At 32.9% G+C, this 19,001-nt stretch overlaps 2 protein-coding genes across 2 annotated transcripts in view; both read left to right on the top strand.

The window, feature by feature from the left end:
- Positions 1-19,001, top strand: part of LOC142337872 (leucine zipper transcription factor-like protein 1) — a 458,027-nt gene that overhangs the window by 116,873 nt on the left and 322,153 nt on the right. The window lies entirely within an intron of this gene.
- LOC142338153 (UDP-glucuronosyltransferase 1A6-like) lies at positions 1,739-2,908 on the top strand. The gene has a single exon (XM_075387790.1). It carries the CDS (start codon positions 1,739-1,741, stop codon positions 2,906-2,908), a length of 1,170 nt encoding a protein of 389 aa, XP_075243905.1.

The following is a 19,001-nucleotide window of genomic DNA, read 5'->3' as shown; positions in this document are numbered from 1 at the left end:
TTTAGTTATAAAATCAAAAATAAATGCTGCGTTTTCGATAATCAACGAGTAAAGTTAGAAAAAAACGGCAAAGTGTTAATTACGGAGCACTCGCATAGGAAATTGAAGTAGAAATAGCTGCTTTTGAGTTTAAAATGATTGTGTTAGTGGTGTTTGGGTGTGTAATTCTTACAAATTTAGTCAAAGTGGACTAAAGAAACTTATTTCGTGCTGTTTTTAATGAAAAGGTCTGAATTTCGGAATATTTAGCCCGAATTTTCGACAAAAAAAATAATTAAAAAGGCCGACAATATTTTTGTCTTTGAAATTAAAATCAACAACACTTTCTTTAAAAAAATTAGCAAATTTAAGCAAAATTAGCGAAATTTTAGTCAAAAATTCCGGGACATGTGAATAAAATCAACGGAAATCACTCTATTTTTTTCAAAAGTTTAACCCTCGATAACTCCTTGTAAAAAACCATAATCGCAAAAGAAAAATTTTGATTCCATAATTTACGCTGGACAAGCTTTCTAATGATACCAGTATCAACTCTCTACGATGAATATATCGATCGGCCAAAATTGACTGAACAAAAAAAACCCATTTGAGTATATAGTTCCTCCCCCCCTCAAGAGGGGTCGGAACAATTAACAAAGAGTGAATGTCCATTGAATCTGGACTGAACTGAACAAAAAAAATAAACCGCTCAATGTAAAATGCAATAGAGAACTTAAACATTTATTTGTTTGAGTCAAAAAATGAGCTCAGCATTGCTGGCGTCCTTGTTTGATCAAAAATGGTAGTAACAATTATTTCAACAACACAAAAAATTTATTCTTTATTTTTTCATTATTACTAGGACGAGAACAACCAAATTACTTACTAAATAAAGTTTAGTCTTTTGGTTATAGTTTGATTTACCTAATTCGACAAAAGAGTTAAATGATTTTTACAATCTTCAAAAATTGTTTACACGCTCTTCTTTCAAAACTACTGGTAAGATTTTTCGTTCATTATAAAAATAGAGCCATGACTAGCGTTGTAAATTTACTGGACAATTTTTTTGACTTTATGATTATTATAATAAGCATAAAGTCAAAAAAATTGTCCAGTAAAATTACAACGCTAGTCATGGCTCTATTTTTGTTCAAACTTATACATTTGTAAATATATTTAACGTTGAGCGAAAATTTGAACGTGCTGTTTACTCTGTTAAGAAGTTCTTCAAATTGCACCAGAATATGCAAACATTGAGTTTGAAATAGAAGTACGCGCGTGAAGTTTGCTCAGATTAAACTCGACCAGAAACTTTAAATGTTATCAATATCAATGCAATCTTAAACAGCGCTTTATTTACGAAAACGATCAATTTGTTCAGCTTTCTAATCTCCCAGAAATCTATTTTGTCAGCTCTGAAATTCGCTGAGCAAAATTTAAAATGTCGAAAGTACTTTTTGTAGTTTTTGCTGTTTTGGTACCTTTGAAACAAAGCCATAGTTTGAATATTTTATTCTCTGTACCCTGCTGGGGTGGACATTTTGGAACCATGTCACCTCTGTTTAGCCCAATTTGCCAAAAACATAATTGCACTCTGGTTGAGTGGGCGAAACTTTGCGAGCGCAAAATGAAACCATTCTACGAAAAGGTCAACTTTGAAGTAATTAAACGACACGGGCTACACGACGAGTACTCTTTCGATGGGGCTTGGCATTTTCTGGTGAATTTTTGCCCACATTTAATTGAAACGCACACTTACATGCACACAGAGCTGTCTGCTATTTTCGAAGCGAACCCTGGAAAATACGACCTTGTCATAACTGATCATTTTCTGGCAGGATCGGTGATAGCTGCTGAAAAATTCGACATTCCACTCGTACTCCAAACCCCGGGAACGATGGCGGGGGTTGAGAACGTCCAAGACAAATTCCCGCAACAAATGATTGACATTTTTGTGCTCAAACTTTTCTTCAGTGACTGCTGGGCCTGGAAATACAATCGACGGGCTTTGGATAACTTGCCAGACTTTGTAGACTTTCAAGGTAATTTCTTTTTGACCGAGTTTTCGGACAGGTACCCGTCTTTAATACCCGGATCTCTGCCATTACATGCAGAACCCCATTCAAGTCAAAATGGGGAGTATCTCTTCATTGGAGGCATCCGGAACGAGTCTCATTTCGAAAAACTGGATGAAAGTATGGAAACGTGGATTGACAAAGACGAAACGGACATAATCTACATCTCATTAGGAACGCTTGCAGTTCTGGACCCCGAAAGTGTGAAAAACTTCTACGAAAACGTCCGAAACCAGAACAATTACAGGGTAATTTGGTCCTTGGGCTTAGGGTTAGAGCGCACAGCTAAGGAGGCGGGAATATATTCTCAAAAAAGTGATCAAATTTTGCTAAGTGATTATCTACCGCAATATACACTTTTAGGTCACCCCAAGGTGAAAATTTTTGTAAGTCATGTTGGTTTGGGTTCTATGATCGACTTCATCAAGCGAAAGGTTCCGGTTGTCGCGATTCCCCAATTTGCGGACCAGTTTGCAAACGCCATCCTTCTGGAAAACCTCAACTTGGCTATCCAACTTAAAGCGTTCAAGTTTGACGACGTGAACAAGGCCATTGCCCAAGTGTTTCAAAACTACGATTTTTACGTTCAAAACTTACAAAAATTGTCGGATGAATTCGAGAAACACGAAGATCCGGAATTGATTGACGCTTTTATCACTAAAATTGCGGCACGGAAGAAGACTACAGTCAAATACGAACTAGAATACGAAGTAAATTGTCCAAGATTTCACGTGGTATGGAAATTACTCACATTCGGTTTTTACGCTTTCGTGATTGCTTTGTTTCTGGCTGTGCTTTTGGCTGTTCGAAGATTTTGTATTAGAGGTTCTGCGCCAAAATCTAAGACTAGCTAATCCCTGTCATTGTAATGTACTAAATAACTGAACTTTGACAAACTAATCAAAATAATAAAGCTACATTTCATGATTAATAAAACTTTATTGTACAATATTCAAAGCTTAAATTTGATTTTATGAAACGACCCAAAAGATTTTAATCTTGGGATTGGTATAAAGGGGGAAGATTACACTGTCCTCCGTCATATTCAAGTCGAGCAACAGTCTTTTTTTGGTTAAGCTTTAGTCTTTCCATTAAAAAATTGGGTTGCGCAATTTTCTTTTTATAATTCGGTTATAATCATCAACCAAAATACTTTGCCTATGCCTTTTGTTGCTTCTAGAGTTGCTGAACTTACCACGCCAAACAATTAACCCCCATTACAAGACGGAAATCCACTTAATGAATAGAATGGTTGGAAAATTGTAAAGTGAATGGGACTAATCACAGCTCGCATTGATCTCATTAATTAGAGGCCCATGGGACTTGATCTGAATCTATAACAACCGAAAATGTGAATAAATTAACTGTATGTTTATGAAAAACATGCATTAAATTCGGTCTGCTAATTTGCGAGGTGAAAAATAGAGGGGATGATAGAAACTTATCGGGGGTCAACTTTGAAACCCTTCCAATCTAGACGGTGTAACCATGAACTTATTTGGCGTTTTATCAACATTTCCTTTTCAAAAAAATTGAAAAACAAAAATTTTAGATCAGCCAGGTATTCTTTTCAAATAAAAAAACCTTCCGAATGGCAACACAAGAATGAGCAGATGTGCTGAGGTTATCTATCAATAACTTCCTCACTTTTAACTACGCAAGCCGGATAAAAAAGCAGTAGCCAAAGTAGAAGTTAGCCGTGCATGCCAACATATACGTAAAATTGTTGAAAAATCGCTGTTTATTTTCATAAAAGAATAGATTCTAATTGTTAAACAAACATAATTTTTGAATATTAAAATAAAACAAGGAGGCTGGGTCATGTGCGTTTGCACATAATATTACTAGCCCAATCAACCACGTTTTTGTAGCAATGAAGAACATTACCTAACGAGGAAGAGATGAAAACTTTCGAAAATTCATAAAATTTTCAAAAACAGTTTGTGTATCCCTTTTAAAAATTCCTCTAACCTCAAACCACTAAACAATTTAAATATCGCCTAAAAACAGAGCCAGTGATACCTGCAAAACAAAAACAAAATAAAACAAAAACAAAAAGTTATTTAAACGGTTAATGACTAATCAAAATGGCATCAGATTAAACCAAACAAAATACCTTCCAATTTAACAGCAAAACGTATGGAACTAGTTTTTATTGAGAATGATTATCAAATAAAAGAGAAAAACAAAAGGGGCGAAACAAAAAAAAATACGTTTATATTTTTTTGAAAACATTTATTTCAAAGTCATGCGGACAATTAGCTATCAACTGAAATCAGCAATTATCTTCCTCTATGCTTCCCCTCGTGCAATTATTTAAGACGTATATCAATCAAGAAGTTCAAATGACTACAAAACACAGGCGGAAACCAAGAATTTGAATAAATTTTGCGACAAAATTGTAACAAAGCCGTTAAAATCGACCTTTAGTTACTGAAAACAACATATGCCATTAATGAGATATATCGTTTGTCATAGACGTGCACTTTTTGTGATATTGTGACAAGACAGCAATGAAGTACCTCAAAAACTGAAAATTCTGCAACCAAATTATGAAAACTTGTTGTAACCAAGCCAAAAAGCCAAAATTTAAACAACAAAAGAGCCAAGAAAATTAAATAATAGTTCCCCTGAAATTATTTTCGATCTCTCTTTTTTGCTAAATTTATAGATTAAGTACAGAAATAAGATAAAAAGCATTGCTAAAAATACCATCTAATATCTTTGCAAACCACGGTTATTTGAGATTCATAAAACATAAAAGTTTAACTCCAAAATACTAATTAGATCAACTTGAAAAATATTAGGAAGTTAATTGGACATTTTAGAAGTCACAAATGAAGCTAACGGCAATAAAATGCAAACTACCGAGGGGTACCGGCAGAAATCGGAAATTCAAAATCGGTTTTACTCAAGAACAATGATGAAACTAAAAACCACTGGCTTTTCAGACAATAAGGTAATGCCTGCTCATTGTTTTGCAACTGGACGTAAATGGTATATGCTAAAAACTAAGAGCTTGATTTGATTTTTTCAGGTCTGCAATTAAAATTAAGGCTGCAAACTGTTCTTAATAGGTCACCAACCCGTTACATTCCAAAAAATTTTTAGTGTACAGAACTCTTAGATTAGACCAAAAGTATCCTAGCCGCTTAGAAAAAAAAGATCTCAGATGAACTAAATTGAGTAATAAGACTTCACAAAAAATACCATGCTGGCAAAAGTCAAAGGTCAGGATTTCGTAAAAAAATGTTCAAAAAACTTTTTGTTGAATCAAAAATAACTAAAAAAACATTAATCATTAGGCCTCATAAAGTTTTTGAACGGTATTTTTCAATATTTAAAAGTCGACTTTTGATTAAAATTTTTGGCTTTCGGGATGAAAAAGTGCAAATAATTATAAAAAGGACGGATTTAAAAAAACAATCTGAATCCTTGCTCATTTCGAAAATCAACGAGGAGAACCTAACAAGATTTGCCATTGATACCATATTCTTATTACATATTTTGACAAACAGAAATTTTAGTGAATCAAAAAGAATTGAAAATACTGAAAAAAGAGAAATTAGTGAAATTAGAAAATCTGGAGCATATAGTCCAAAAATTTAAAAACTGCAACCAGTCTTTGAATTTCAGTTATCAATAGCACAAAATTCCCGGTATATTGGTTTTGTTCTTGAAAACAACATAACAATCACGCTTCCAGACAAAGAAATTGTATGAAAGACTGTTTTTTTTTAATGTTTTCAAAAACAAAACCAATACACTGGTAATTCTGTAATAATGATAACTGAAACTGTAAATTCCAATTGCCGCTTTTAAGGAATTGACTACATGCTCCAGATTTTCTTAGGTTTACCTATTGATAAGGGCTCTCTGTATTTCGTAAGTTTTGGAAACGGGTCCATTCTTTTTCATTTTTGAGAATTCTTTTCAAGTATTCTAGGTTTCAGAGGTATGCAGGATTGAAATGGAACTCCAATTGGCTATAAAGTGATGGTTACTTGGGAAAAATAATCTTAAAAGTCTAATGATAAGGCAGAAACCTACCTTGCGCATTATCCATTTGACCTTGCAGACAGGTAAAAAATTTGTTTTTGGGTACAAAAAAACTTTTTTATTGTCATTTTGTCCGCGACACAAAGGACCCACTAAAAAGCAAGAAGGTGGCAACTGAAATGGACTTGCCGTATTTCAGCAAAAACGCCCTGCATTCACTTTTTTCCTGAGTTCAAAAACTCAACAAACGGGAAAATGAGTTTAAGCACATACTCTGACTATGCATAAGAATCGTTCATTGGCACAGAGTTCTTATCTAGAAAAGAATTAAAAAATAAGTGTTTAATTTTTCATGAGTTACAAAAAGAAGACAATACGAAGACGAGCCATTGGAAATTGATTTCACAGACGTCAGAGCAACAGATGTTGCTGCGCAAAAAACTTCTCTTGCTGATTCACAACAGAGTTTTTTATCAAGAAAACAGCCTCTGATATACTTACATGTGACAAACGCTTCGTGTTTTTCTGAAGAGAACGCCCAATCGTTTAGCTGTAATATTAGAAGCGATCAGACAAAAAAGTGATATTCGTTGAAGCAAATCCTAATTTAAGAAAAAAAATTGCAGGTCAAGTTCTAACTGCAATTGAGAAAACGCTAATCAAAACCCCTACAGTATTTGAATACACAGAAGTTTTGCCGGCCCCTTTCGTGGCAAGAGCTGGATCCAGGAAGAAGTTTTTCTTCTGAAAAATCATTCGGAAGAACGATGGTGGCAATTGCAATGAATCAGGCATAATTGGAATCAAACAGAACCCTTTGCTTCAAAGTATTTTGCTTTTAACAAAACATTTTTGCCATGAAAAATATCAACTTTTATTAAATTTCTTTAATATTAAAACGGTTTGCCAAAAGTTGGAGCCCTCATGTCTACAGGTAATAATCAACGTGTTTACTTTAACACTCGAAGTTTGGGAATTTTTCGGCAAGGGTAGACACGGTATTTTTTCAGTGAGTACTAGAACTTTTTATTCTATCTTTTGTTTAGACTTCAACACGCAAAGCCTCATAAATTCATCCATTTTGAATTGACAATTTCTTCTATACCAAGGAGTTCTTTATTGGATCATTGGGCAACATTAAAGAAATTTTGTTTTTGGCAGAGCAAACATCGCTTTTTCATGGTAACTTTGAAAAAATTCTGACTAAAATTTAGGTAATACTTACACTATCAACAGATATTTGAACAATAATTTACCTAGTGAACAAGTGTTTTCACCTAACATATGTTTTTTGAAGACTATTTTTATGAAGCATTTGTAGCCGAATTTTTTATCTAAAATTGCATTAAATTATTTTATGATTGTAATTACCTGAATTTCAACACCCTTTGGAATGAGCTTTAATAATCCAATGACAAAAATGAGCGTAAATACTGATTGCTCATATGCAACAAACAGATCAACATTTACATTGCTGGTCCTGTGGGAAAGACTTTGCAGTTTTACCATTTCTTGTGCAGCCGTCTGTTACAGTTATAAAAAGAACGGACACAGATTTTGAGAATTCAGCCAACCTAAACCCAAAATTCAAAACTTTGTGGACATTTTCGCTTTTATAAATTCATTTTTTGAAGGCGGAATACTATTATATTTGTGTGCACGAAAAAAAAATTTATCTAATTTTGCAACCCATATGATCTAACAAAATACTTTTCTGAAATAGTAACGTCTCTTTTAAAACATGGTTGAGAAAACATTGATTTCATATTTTTGTTTCAAACTCAAAGTCATTTTTTTTTTCAAATTTAATTTTAACATGCAAATAACATTATTCATTAAATAGAGTATTAGTTGTTCCAGGAAATTCAGAATGAAATTACCAAAATAAAACGTAAAAAGCGAACATTAGTGTTCATAGACAAAAAATCTGTCAGACTTTCAACATTGTGTGTAGTAAACTTATTAACATTTTTTCACTTAAAGCATTCAGTTTATGCTGCTTAGTGTATATGTCTGCCTCTTGAAATTTTTTCCAAAATTCAATAAAGTAAAAAGTTTGAAAAGACCTCAGGATGAGCTGTTGGAAAAACGTGAAGAAACAAGTTATTAGATAACGGTTGGAGGAATTATCCTTAAAAGATTGTGGTAGTTGATAATCGGCAACAGTGACATGATGACGCGATTTGCAATAATCTTCGTTGCAACTTCGCAATAATCAACACGGTGATATGCAATAATCTTCGTTTTGCGCTTTTTGCTGGCAAATTTTTTTGTAAGTTTAAAATTCAATTGAAACTTAGTATCGCAAATGAAACATCGAAAAAAGTTTTGGAACTGGCATAAGTACTCAGGTTTGCGTTCAAAGATTGCTTCAACCATGCTTTCTTCTCCTGCTCAGTTTTTTTATCGCCCCCTGAGAGTTTCCTTAAACTTTTGCATCTGCTAAAAACTATTTCGAGCAGCTTTCGCTGATTTGAATTCTTACTGGCACTTCTGTTGCCAGAAATACTTTGCTCCTCAGAAAAGTAAAATTTGCTGTCTGAATCCTTGGTCTAAGGGTGTGCACTGTTAATCATAAACTCCTGTGTCAATTTGTCATGAGTCCACTTAAACCGAGGGAAAGGATATTTGCATATATAATAAGCATATTTGCATGAATATGGCTTAAACATCATATTTGATTGCAAGTGCTCCTTGCTCACAGCAAAGAAAAATGTTTCAAAGTATTTTGCTTTTAACAAAACATTTTTGCCATGAAAAATATCAACTTTTATTAAATTTTTTTAATATTAAAACGGTTTGCCAAAAGTTGGAGCCCTCATGTCTACAGGTAATAATCAACGTGTTTACTTTAACACTCGAAGTTTGGGAATTTTTCGGCAAGGGTAGACACGGTATTTTTTCAGTGAGTACTAGAACTTTTTATTCTATCTTTTGTTTAGACTTCAACACGCAAAGCCTCATAAATTCATCCATTTTGAATTGACAATTTCTTCTATACCAAGGAGTTCTTTATTGGATCATTGGGCAACATTAAAGAAATTTTGTTTTTGGCAGAGCAAACATCGCTTTTTCATGGTAACTTTGAAAAAATTCTGACTAAAATTTAGGTAATACTTACACTATCAACAGATATTTGAAAAATAATTTACCTAGTGAACAAGTGTTTTCACCTAACATATGTTTTTTGAAGACTATTTTTATGAAGCATTTGTAGCCGAATTTTTTATCTAAAATTGCATTAAATTATTTTATGATTGTAATTACCTGAATTTCAACACCCTTTGGAATGAGCTTTAATAATCCAATGACAAAAATGAGCGTAAATACTGATTGCTCATATGCAACAAACAGATCAACATTTACATTGCTGGTCCTGTGGGAAAGACTTTGCAGTTTTACCATTTCTTGTGCAGCCGTCGGTTACAGTTATAAAAAGAACGGACACAGATTTTGAGAATTCAGCCAACCTAAACCCAAAATTCAAAACTTTGTGGACATTTTCGCTTTTATAAATTCATTTTTTGAAGGCGGAATACTATTATATTTGTGTGCACGAAAAAAAAATTTATCTAATTTTGCAACCCATATGATCTAACAAAATACTTTTCTGAAATAGTAACGTCTCTTTTAAAACATGGTTGAGAAAACATTGATTTCATATTTTTGTTTCAAACTCAAAGTCATTTTTTTTTCAAATTTAATTTTAACATGCAAATAACATTATTCATTAAATAGAGTATCAGTTGTTCCAGGAAATTCAGAATGAAATTACCAAAATAAAACGTAAAAAGCGAACATTAGTGTTCATAGACAAAAAATCTGTCAGACTTTCAACATTGTGTGTAGTAAACTTATTAACATTTTTTCACTTAAAGCATTCAGTTTATGCTGCTTAGTGTATATGTCTGCCTCTTGAAATTTTTTCCAAAATTCAATAAAGTAAAAAGTTTGAAAAGACCTCAGGATGAGCTGTTGGAAAAACGTGAAGAAACAAGTTATTAGATAACGGTTGGAGGAATTATCCTTAAAAGATTGTGGTAGTTGATAATCGGCAACAGTGACATGATGACGCGATTTGCAATAATCTTCGTTGCAACTTCGCAATAATCAACACGGTGATATGCAATAATCTTCGTTTTGCGCTTTTTGCTGGCAAATTTTTTTGTAAGTTTAAAATTCAATTGACACTTAGTATCGCAAATGAAACATCGAAAAAAGTTTTGGAACTGGCATAAGTACTCAGGTTTGCGTTCAAAGATTGCTTCAACCATGCTTTCTTCTCCTGCTCAGTTTTTTTATCGCCCCCTGAGAGTTTCCTTAAACTTTTGCATCTGCTAAAAACTATTTCGAGCAGCTTTCGCTGATTTGAATTCTTACTGGCACTTCTGTTGCCAGAAATACTTTGCTCCTCAGAAAAGTAAAATTTGCTGTCTGAATCCTTGGTCTAAGGGTGTGCACTGTTAATCATAAACTCCTGTGTCAATTTGTCATGAGTCCACTTAAACCGAGGGAAAGGATATTTGCATATATAATAAGCATATTTGCATGAATATGGCTTAAACATCATATTTGATTGCAAGTGCTCCTTGCTCACAGCAGAGAAAAATGTTTCAAAGTATTTTGCTTTTAACAAAACATTTTTGCCATGAAAAATATCAACTTTTATTAAATTTTTTTAATATTAAAACGGTTTGCCAAAAGTTGGAGCCCTCATGTCTACAGGTAATAATCAACGTGTTTACTTTAACACTCGAAGTTTGGGAATTTTTCGGCAAGGGTAGACACGGTATTTTTTCAGTGAGTACTAGAACTTTTTATTCTATCTTTTGTTTAGACTTCAACACGCAAAGCCTCATAAATTCATCCATTTTGAATTGACAATTTCTTCTATACCAAGGAGTTCTTTATTGGATCATTGGGCAACATTAAAGAAATTTTGTTTTTGGCAGAGCAAACATCGCTTTTTCATGGTAACTTTGAAAAAATTCTGACTAAAATTTAGGTAATACTTACACTATCAACAGATATTTGAAAAATAATTTACCTAGTGAACAAGTGTTTTCACCTAACATATGTTTTTTGAAGACTATTTTTATGAAGCATTTGTAGCCGAATTTTTTATCTAAAATTGCATTAAATTATTTTATGATTGTAATTACCTGAATTTCAACACCCTTTGGAATGAGCTTTAATAATCCAATGACAAAAATGAGCGTAAATACTGATTGCTCATATGCAACAAACAGATCAACATTTACATTGCTGGTCCTGTGGGAAAGACTTTGCAGTTTTACCATTTCTTGTGCAGCCGTCTGTTACAGTTATAAAAAGAACGGACACAGATTTTGAGAATTCAGCCAACCTAAACCCAAAATTCAAAACTTTGTGGACATTTTCGCTTTTATAAATTCATTTTTTGAAGGCGGAATACTATTATATTTGTGTGCACGAAAAAAAAATTTATCTAATTTTGCAACCCATATGATCTAACAAAATACTTTTCTGAAATAGTAACGTCTCTTTTAAAACATGGTTGAGAAAACATTGATTTCATATTTTTGTTTCAAACTCAAAGTCATTTTTTTTTCAAATTTAATTTTAACATGCAAATAACATTATTCATTAAATAGAGTATCAGTTGTTCCAGGAAATTCAGAATGAAATTACCAAAATAAAACGTAAAAAGCGAACATTAGTGTTCATAGACAAAAAATCTGTCAGACTTTCAACATTGTGTGTAGTAAACTTATTAACATTTTTTCACTTAAAGCATTCAGTTTATGCTGCTTAGTGTATATGTCTGCCTCTTGAAATTTTTTCCAAAATTCAATAAAGTAAAAAGTTTGAAAAGACCTCAGGATGAGCTGTTGGAAAAACGTGAAGAAACAAGTTATTAGATAACGGTTGGAGGAATTATCCTTAAAAGATTGTGGTAGTTGATAATCGGCAACAGTGAAATGATGACGCGATTTGCAATAATCTTCGTTGCAACTTCGCAATAATCAACACGGTGATATGCAATAATCTTCGTTTTGCGCTTTTTGCTGGCAAATTTTTTTGTAAGTTTAAAATTCAATTGAAACTTAGTATCGCAAATGAAACATCGAAAAAAGTTTTGGAACTGGCATAAGTACTCAGGTTTGCGTTCAAAGATTGCTTCAACCATGCTTTCTTCTCCTGCTCAGTTTTTTTATCGCCCCCTGAGAGTTTCCTTAAACTTTTGCATCTGCTAAAAACTATTTCGAGCAGCTTTCGCTGATTTGAATTCTTACTGGCACTTCTGTTGCCAGAAATACTTTGCTCCTCAGAAAAGTAAAATTTGCTGTCTGAATCCTTGGTCTAAGGGTTTGCACTGTTAATCATAAACTCCTGTGTCAATTTGTCATGAGTCCACTTAAACCGAGGGAAAGGATATTTGCATATATAATAAGCATATTTGCATGAATATGGCTTAAACATCATATTTGATTGCAAGTGCTCCTTGCTCACAGCAGAGAAAAATGTTTCAAAGTATTTTGCTTTTAACAAAACATTTTTGCCATGAAAAATATCAACTTTTATTAAATTTTTTTAATATTAAAACGGTTTGCCAAAAGTTGGAGCCCTCATGTCTACAGGTAATAATCAACGTGTTTACTTTAACACTCGAAGTTTGGGAATTTTTCGGCAAGGGTAGACACGGTATTTTTTCAGTGAGTACTAGAACTTTTTATTCTATCTTTTGTTTAGACTTCAACACGCAAAGCCTCATAAATTCATCCATTTTGAATTGACAATTTCTTCTATACCAAGGAGTTCTTTATTGGATCATTGGGCAACATTAAAGAAATTTTGTTTTTGGCAGAGCAAACATCGCTTTTTCATGGTAACTTTGAAAAAATTCTGACTAAAATTTAGGTAATACTTACACTATCAACAGATATTTGAAAAATAATTTACCTAGTGAACAAGTGTTTTCACCTAACATATGTTTTTTGAAGACTATTTTTATGAAGCATTTGTAGCCGAATTTTTTATCTAAAATTGCATTAAATTATTTTATGATTGTAATTACCTGAATTTCAACACCCTTTGGAATGAGCTTTAATAATCCAATGACAAAAATGAGCGTAAATACTGATTGCTCATATGCAACAAACAGATCAACATTTACATTGCTGGTCCTGTGGGAAAGACTTTGCAGTTTTACCATTTCTTGTGCAGCCGTCTGTTACAGTTATAAAAAGAACGGACACAGATTTTGAGAATTCAGCCAACCTAAACCCAAAATTCAAAACTTTGTGGACATTTTCGCTTTTATAAATTCATTTTTTGAAGGCGGAATACTATTATATTTGTGTGCACGAAAAAAAAATTTATCTAATTTTGCAACCCATATGATCTAACAAAATACTTTTCTGAAATAGTAACGTCTCTTTTAAAACATGGTTGAGAAAACATTGATTTCATATTTTTGTTTCAAACTCAAAGTCATTTTTTTTTCAAATTTAATTTTAACATGCAAATAACATTATTCATTAAATAGAGTATCAGTTGTTCCAGGAAATTCAGAATGAAATTACCAAAATAAAACGTAAAAAGCGAACATTAGTGTTCATAGACAAAAAATCTGTCAGACTTTCAACATTGTGTGTAGTAAACTTATTAACATTTTTTCACTTAAAGCATTCAGTTTATGCTGCTTAGTGTATATGTCTGCCTCTTGAAATTTTTTCCAAAATTCAATAAAGTAAAAAGTTTGAAAAGACCTCAGGATGAGCTGTTGGAAAAACGTGAAGAAACAAGTTATTAGATAACGGTTGGAGGAATTATCCTTAAAAGATTGTGGTAGTTGATAATCGGCAACAGTGACATGATGACGCGATTTGCAATAATCTTCGTTGCAACTTCGCAATAATCAACACGGTGATATGCAATAATCTTCGTTTTGCGCTTTTTGCTGGCAAATTTTTTTGTAAGTTTAAAATTCAATTGAAACTTAGTATCGCAAATGAAACATCGAAAAAAGTTTTGGAACTGGCATAAGTACTCAGGTTTGCGTTCAAAGATTGCTTCAACCATGCTTTCTTCTCCTGCTCAGTTTTTTTATCGCCCCCTGAGAGTTTCCTTAAACTTTTGCATCTGCTAAAAACTATTTCGAGCAGCTTTCGCTGATTTGAATTCTTACTGGCACTTCTGTTGCCAGAAATACTTTGCTCCTCAGAAAAGTAAAATTTGCTGTCTGAATCCTTGGTCTAAGGGTGTGCACTGTTAATCATAAACTCCTGTGTCAATTTGTCATGAGTCCACTTAAACCGAGGGAAAGGATATTTGCATATATAATAAGCATATTTGCATGAATATGGCTTAAACATCATATTTGATTGCAAGTGCTCCTTGCTCACAGCAGAGAAAAATGTTTCTGTATGTTCAAACGTAGATGTGGTCTGGTTGAAGTCCTGAGTTTGGTGGTGCGGTACAATCTTGCACTGAGTTGGCATTTAAATTTCTTTGTATCTCGTCTAGTTATTTGGTTGAGAACAGCATTGTGGTGAATGTAGTTCCCTGATCTTAAAAAAGAATCTTTATACAGGTTTGCTTGTATCCCCGATTGTGCGTCCTGTGATATTGAAACTTATTCTCTGGTCTTCTAACAAATTGGTTGACATAAAAACGGCCTATGGTTTGTTGCCTGGCAGAATGTTATTGTCTCTTCATAGAATTCGTCTCTATTATTGTACAGAGGGTTGTCTGTTTGATGTTTTGAGCAGTATTGCTTTGGCTATACAGATCTCTGATCTCTGGATGCGATGGGGTTATTTTTGATTCAAGGTTGCCGGTTCTACTCTTGCCCATTCATAAGCTTTTTCGTTGAATTCGCTATTTTTGCCCAAGCAGTTGCTAAATACTGACTATCAGTTGTAGTGATTAGTGTCCTCAGTTGTTATAGTACTGATTATTAGATCCATTGTAGGTCGCGGAGAATTGCGCTTTGCTCTAGGTGTTGACGATAATTCTCGGTTCACAGTTGTCGTTTTTATAGTAGTTATGAGATCCATGCTGTTTAACGTTGATTTGATCAAGTGTTTGGAAGTGGTTTCATGTCTGACAACATCTCCAAGGTGCTCCTTCAAAATGGTTAGTTGTTGTTCTCAACAACATAACGATTTATCAATCCTTGCCGTTAGCTGTGGTTCACTCTTTATATTTTTTGATATTCTTTATATATTCTTTCTATTTTAGTATTACGAGAGCCGTTACAAATGAACGGATAATTAATCCCGCATTAGAGCGAACGTATTTAGGCGCTAATTAACCATTGTTTCGCCGCGCGCTAAACAAACTAACGCTTATTAAGACTACCAGCACACAAGTATTTAAACAACTCGGTTCGACTTATTTAAATAACACAACTTTAGGCCTGGATCTCCTCGCTTATATCCAGGACAGAAAATGTACGTTGTTGAACGTAGGCGGCCTGTAAAACCACAGTTTCTTTTGATTTAAATTACTTCTGCTTTTGACAGTTGCAATGCAGATCTTTCCCCCCAAGTTCAATAAAGATGAAGCAGATTGCTTCAGGGGAAAAGACAATAGAGTCTCATAAGAAGCCCCCAAGAAAACCATAATTGTTGCGGTTTTAGAAGAGGGGAAAAGCAGAAAACAGGCGCCTACGAAATCAATAATTGAGGCTCTCAGCTTTTTAGATTTTTATTATTTCTTGGAGTTTCAATAATTTTTCCGTGAGATAAAAAAGAGTTAATTCTCTTGCCTTTATGAACGTGAGTTTGTGATTCGCTCCCTATCGGCCCAAACGGAGCTGAGAGGAATTTATTGTTTCTCTCAGCGAAGTGGGATGGAATAAAATTAGAGAGACAAATAACAGAGCCAACGACGAGCAGCAGACAACTGCTTTATTTTTCCTACAAAATAAATTTCGAAATTCAAACAGAGAAGAACTTATATAAAAGATTTCTAACTTAGAAGAACATTTTCTAATTTTCAAACAGAACATTCTTACGAGAAACCGACTTGAAGAAGTTTCAACGACGCACTCACTTAACAACAACACAATCAAGTAACAGCTCAACCCGGTTAAATACTACTCAGTGTAAGCCTGTTCATTTAAACTATCTATTTAATTAATTGAACTTTTCAGCCCCCCAACAGTTTTAAATTGAGACTTATAGCACAGACAGGTCTTAGGCACATATCTTTGCCTTCGATTTGTTATATCTTTTGTCAAGGTTGACTGGCATACATAAAGAGATCCCGTATTGTGTGATCTGTAGCAGCCCAGCCAAATTTGATAACTGGTGCGCCCAGAGGAAAGAATCACGCCTGAATTTTTGTTTTTCTATCCGATCGGATTAAAATAGTAAAATAACCACTACCACAGAAGTGAAAGCACACTAATAGACAAACAAATAGAGTAATTTATATCAAATTTACGACCGAAATACAGTAAATTTACATTAAAATAGTAACAGGCAACTGATTCTTTGCTCTTGTAAAATTGTTCTGACCCGGGTGGAGGTAGTCTATGTCCAATTTTTAGTTTATTTATATAACAATTGAAGTACTTTTACATTTTATAGTCAAAATTTAACCAAAAATCATCCCCGAAAAACCTGTTTAGCCTAATTTTTACCACATTTTCATCAAATTTATGGTTAAATTTTAGTATTTACACTTTAAATAACCAAAATTCAACCAGATTTTATCCCCCCAAAACATATTTAATTTGATTTTAACCCAATTTTCACCAAATTTTCGTTTAAGTTTTAGTATTTTCACTCTAAATAATTGAAAGTTATACAAAATTTATCCCCCCATAACCTGTTTAGTATATTTCTAACCCTATTTTGACCAAATTTATGGTTAAATTTTAGTATTTTCACTCTAAATAATCGGAATTTATACAGAATTTATCCCCACAAAACTTGTTTAGACTATTTCTGACCCGATTTGGACCAAATTTATGATTAAATTGTAGCATATACACTCCAAATAACCAAAAATTATCCAAATTTCACCGCCCCAACACCTAATTAAACTAAACTTTGGCCAATTTTCACCAAATTCACAGCAGAATTTTAGCATTTTCACACTAAATAGCCGACTTTTAACCAGAAATCATCCCCCCAAATCATATTTAGAGTAACATATGTCTAATTTTTACTAAATTTTTGACCAAAATATAGCATTTTCAAACAATTTAACGTAAATTTAAACAGAATTCATCCCCCCAATACGTGTTTAGTGTAATTTATATCTAATTTTCTACACTTTTAAGCACACGTTGTTGCATTTGCACATTAACTAACCCAATTCTGGTTAAATTTAAACCTTCCTTAGTTGAATATTTATTCTGTTTTATCAATTCCTTGACCCGGGTGGGGTAATATTAATCAAATTTTAACCAAATAAACATCATTTTGACCTAAATTCTCAAATATTAACCAGATTTAAAAAAAATTAACGTCACTTTTATCATAATTTAACGGATACTAATCACATTTAAGCCTTAAAAACATCATTCTTAGCCAATTTTAACCAATATTACTTAAGAAAATAGCCATATTAACGTCATTTTTACACAAAATTAGTAAATATTAACCAAGTTTTGACCACATAAATCTCAAAAAGGCTCAAATTTAACAAAGAATAACGGGTTTTAAACTAAACTTTATCCCCCCAACATAGATTTTTAGCCTGAAAATAACATAAATTGATGAGAATTCCCCCATTTTAACCGGTTTCACAAGTACAATTTCACCAATAGAGGTTTTAAACAGTGCATGGACCAAACTGGAATAGTTATTGTAGAACATCTTAATCTAACAGCAATAGAAAACACTAGAAGGGGTAAAATAACACGATTTATTACTGACGGAATTACCTTTGTAGCTATTTTCTACGTGTTTGAGCATAACTCCCCAGCTAATTTTTATATAACCTATGCATCTGAGAACCCTAATTTTCAGAATTTACTAACGTTGTTAAAAACTAAAAACAGTGTGATCAAGATTCCCGCAGAAAATTTAGCCAATAATTAATTAAAAGAGCGTAAACTAGCCTTTTTAACCCAATTTGTACGCAAATTTATCAAAGAAAAGTTGTTTAAAATACGGTCATTAACAGACTCAAGCACTTTAGAAACAATATTTAAACACAATAATAGCTAGGAAAATACTACTACTGATGTACTAAATATCCCGTACTAAACGTTTTTATACTGTCTTCTGTGTAATTTCATACAAAAATACATTAATAAAACAACAAAAACAATTGTTCTATGTTATTTATATGTCATATATTAAAGTAAACGTTCAATATCTAAATATAAGTATTAAAGTACATAACAAAATAGGCAAAGTTTCATATTATTTAACTGATCAGAACAGAAACTTTTTATGCATTTACCATCACTCTTCTAGCGAATCAGAGACTGAAATCTACATAACTTACAAGTGGACCAACCCAAACTTTAAGGAACTTTTGTGTGCTCTAAGAAATCAGAAGAGTGTGATAGAATTAGCATAAACGTTATCATCTTGTGTGTGGATGAGCCACCAAAATAAAATTTCCCCGTTTGGTTTACAAATCTTAAAAATCATTAAACCCAAATACATCAACGTTTCTCCTGACGATCCGAGTTTACCAGATAGAGTTAAATTACTTATAAAAACAGAATTTGTCACACAAATTAGATTTTCAAAAATAAACAGATTTCACCAATACTCTGTTGAATTTAAACACTCTGAAAGCACTTATCTTTGGTTATTAAATTTTACCGTTGAGCAAACCGATATTTACTCTTGGGTTGAAATTTTTAACACTGATAACGGCAAAAACTTTGAATTTAAAATACAATCATTAAACGGTCCTAAACAAATAAAATTCATATTACAAAACAAACAGTTCAACTTTCTACTTTAGTATCAGCGTTTTATTATAACAAAA

The sequence above is a fragment of the Convolutriloba macropyga genome, chromosome 4, assembly GCF_964194025.1.
Source record: "Convolutriloba macropyga chromosome 4, txConMacr16.3, whole genome shotgun sequence".
Lineage (NCBI taxonomy): Eukaryota > Metazoa > Xenacoelomorpha > Acoela > Convolutidae > Convolutriloba > Convolutriloba macropyga.
Note: the sequence above shows the minus strand (reverse complement) of the source record. Positions and strands in the feature narration are given on the sequence as shown.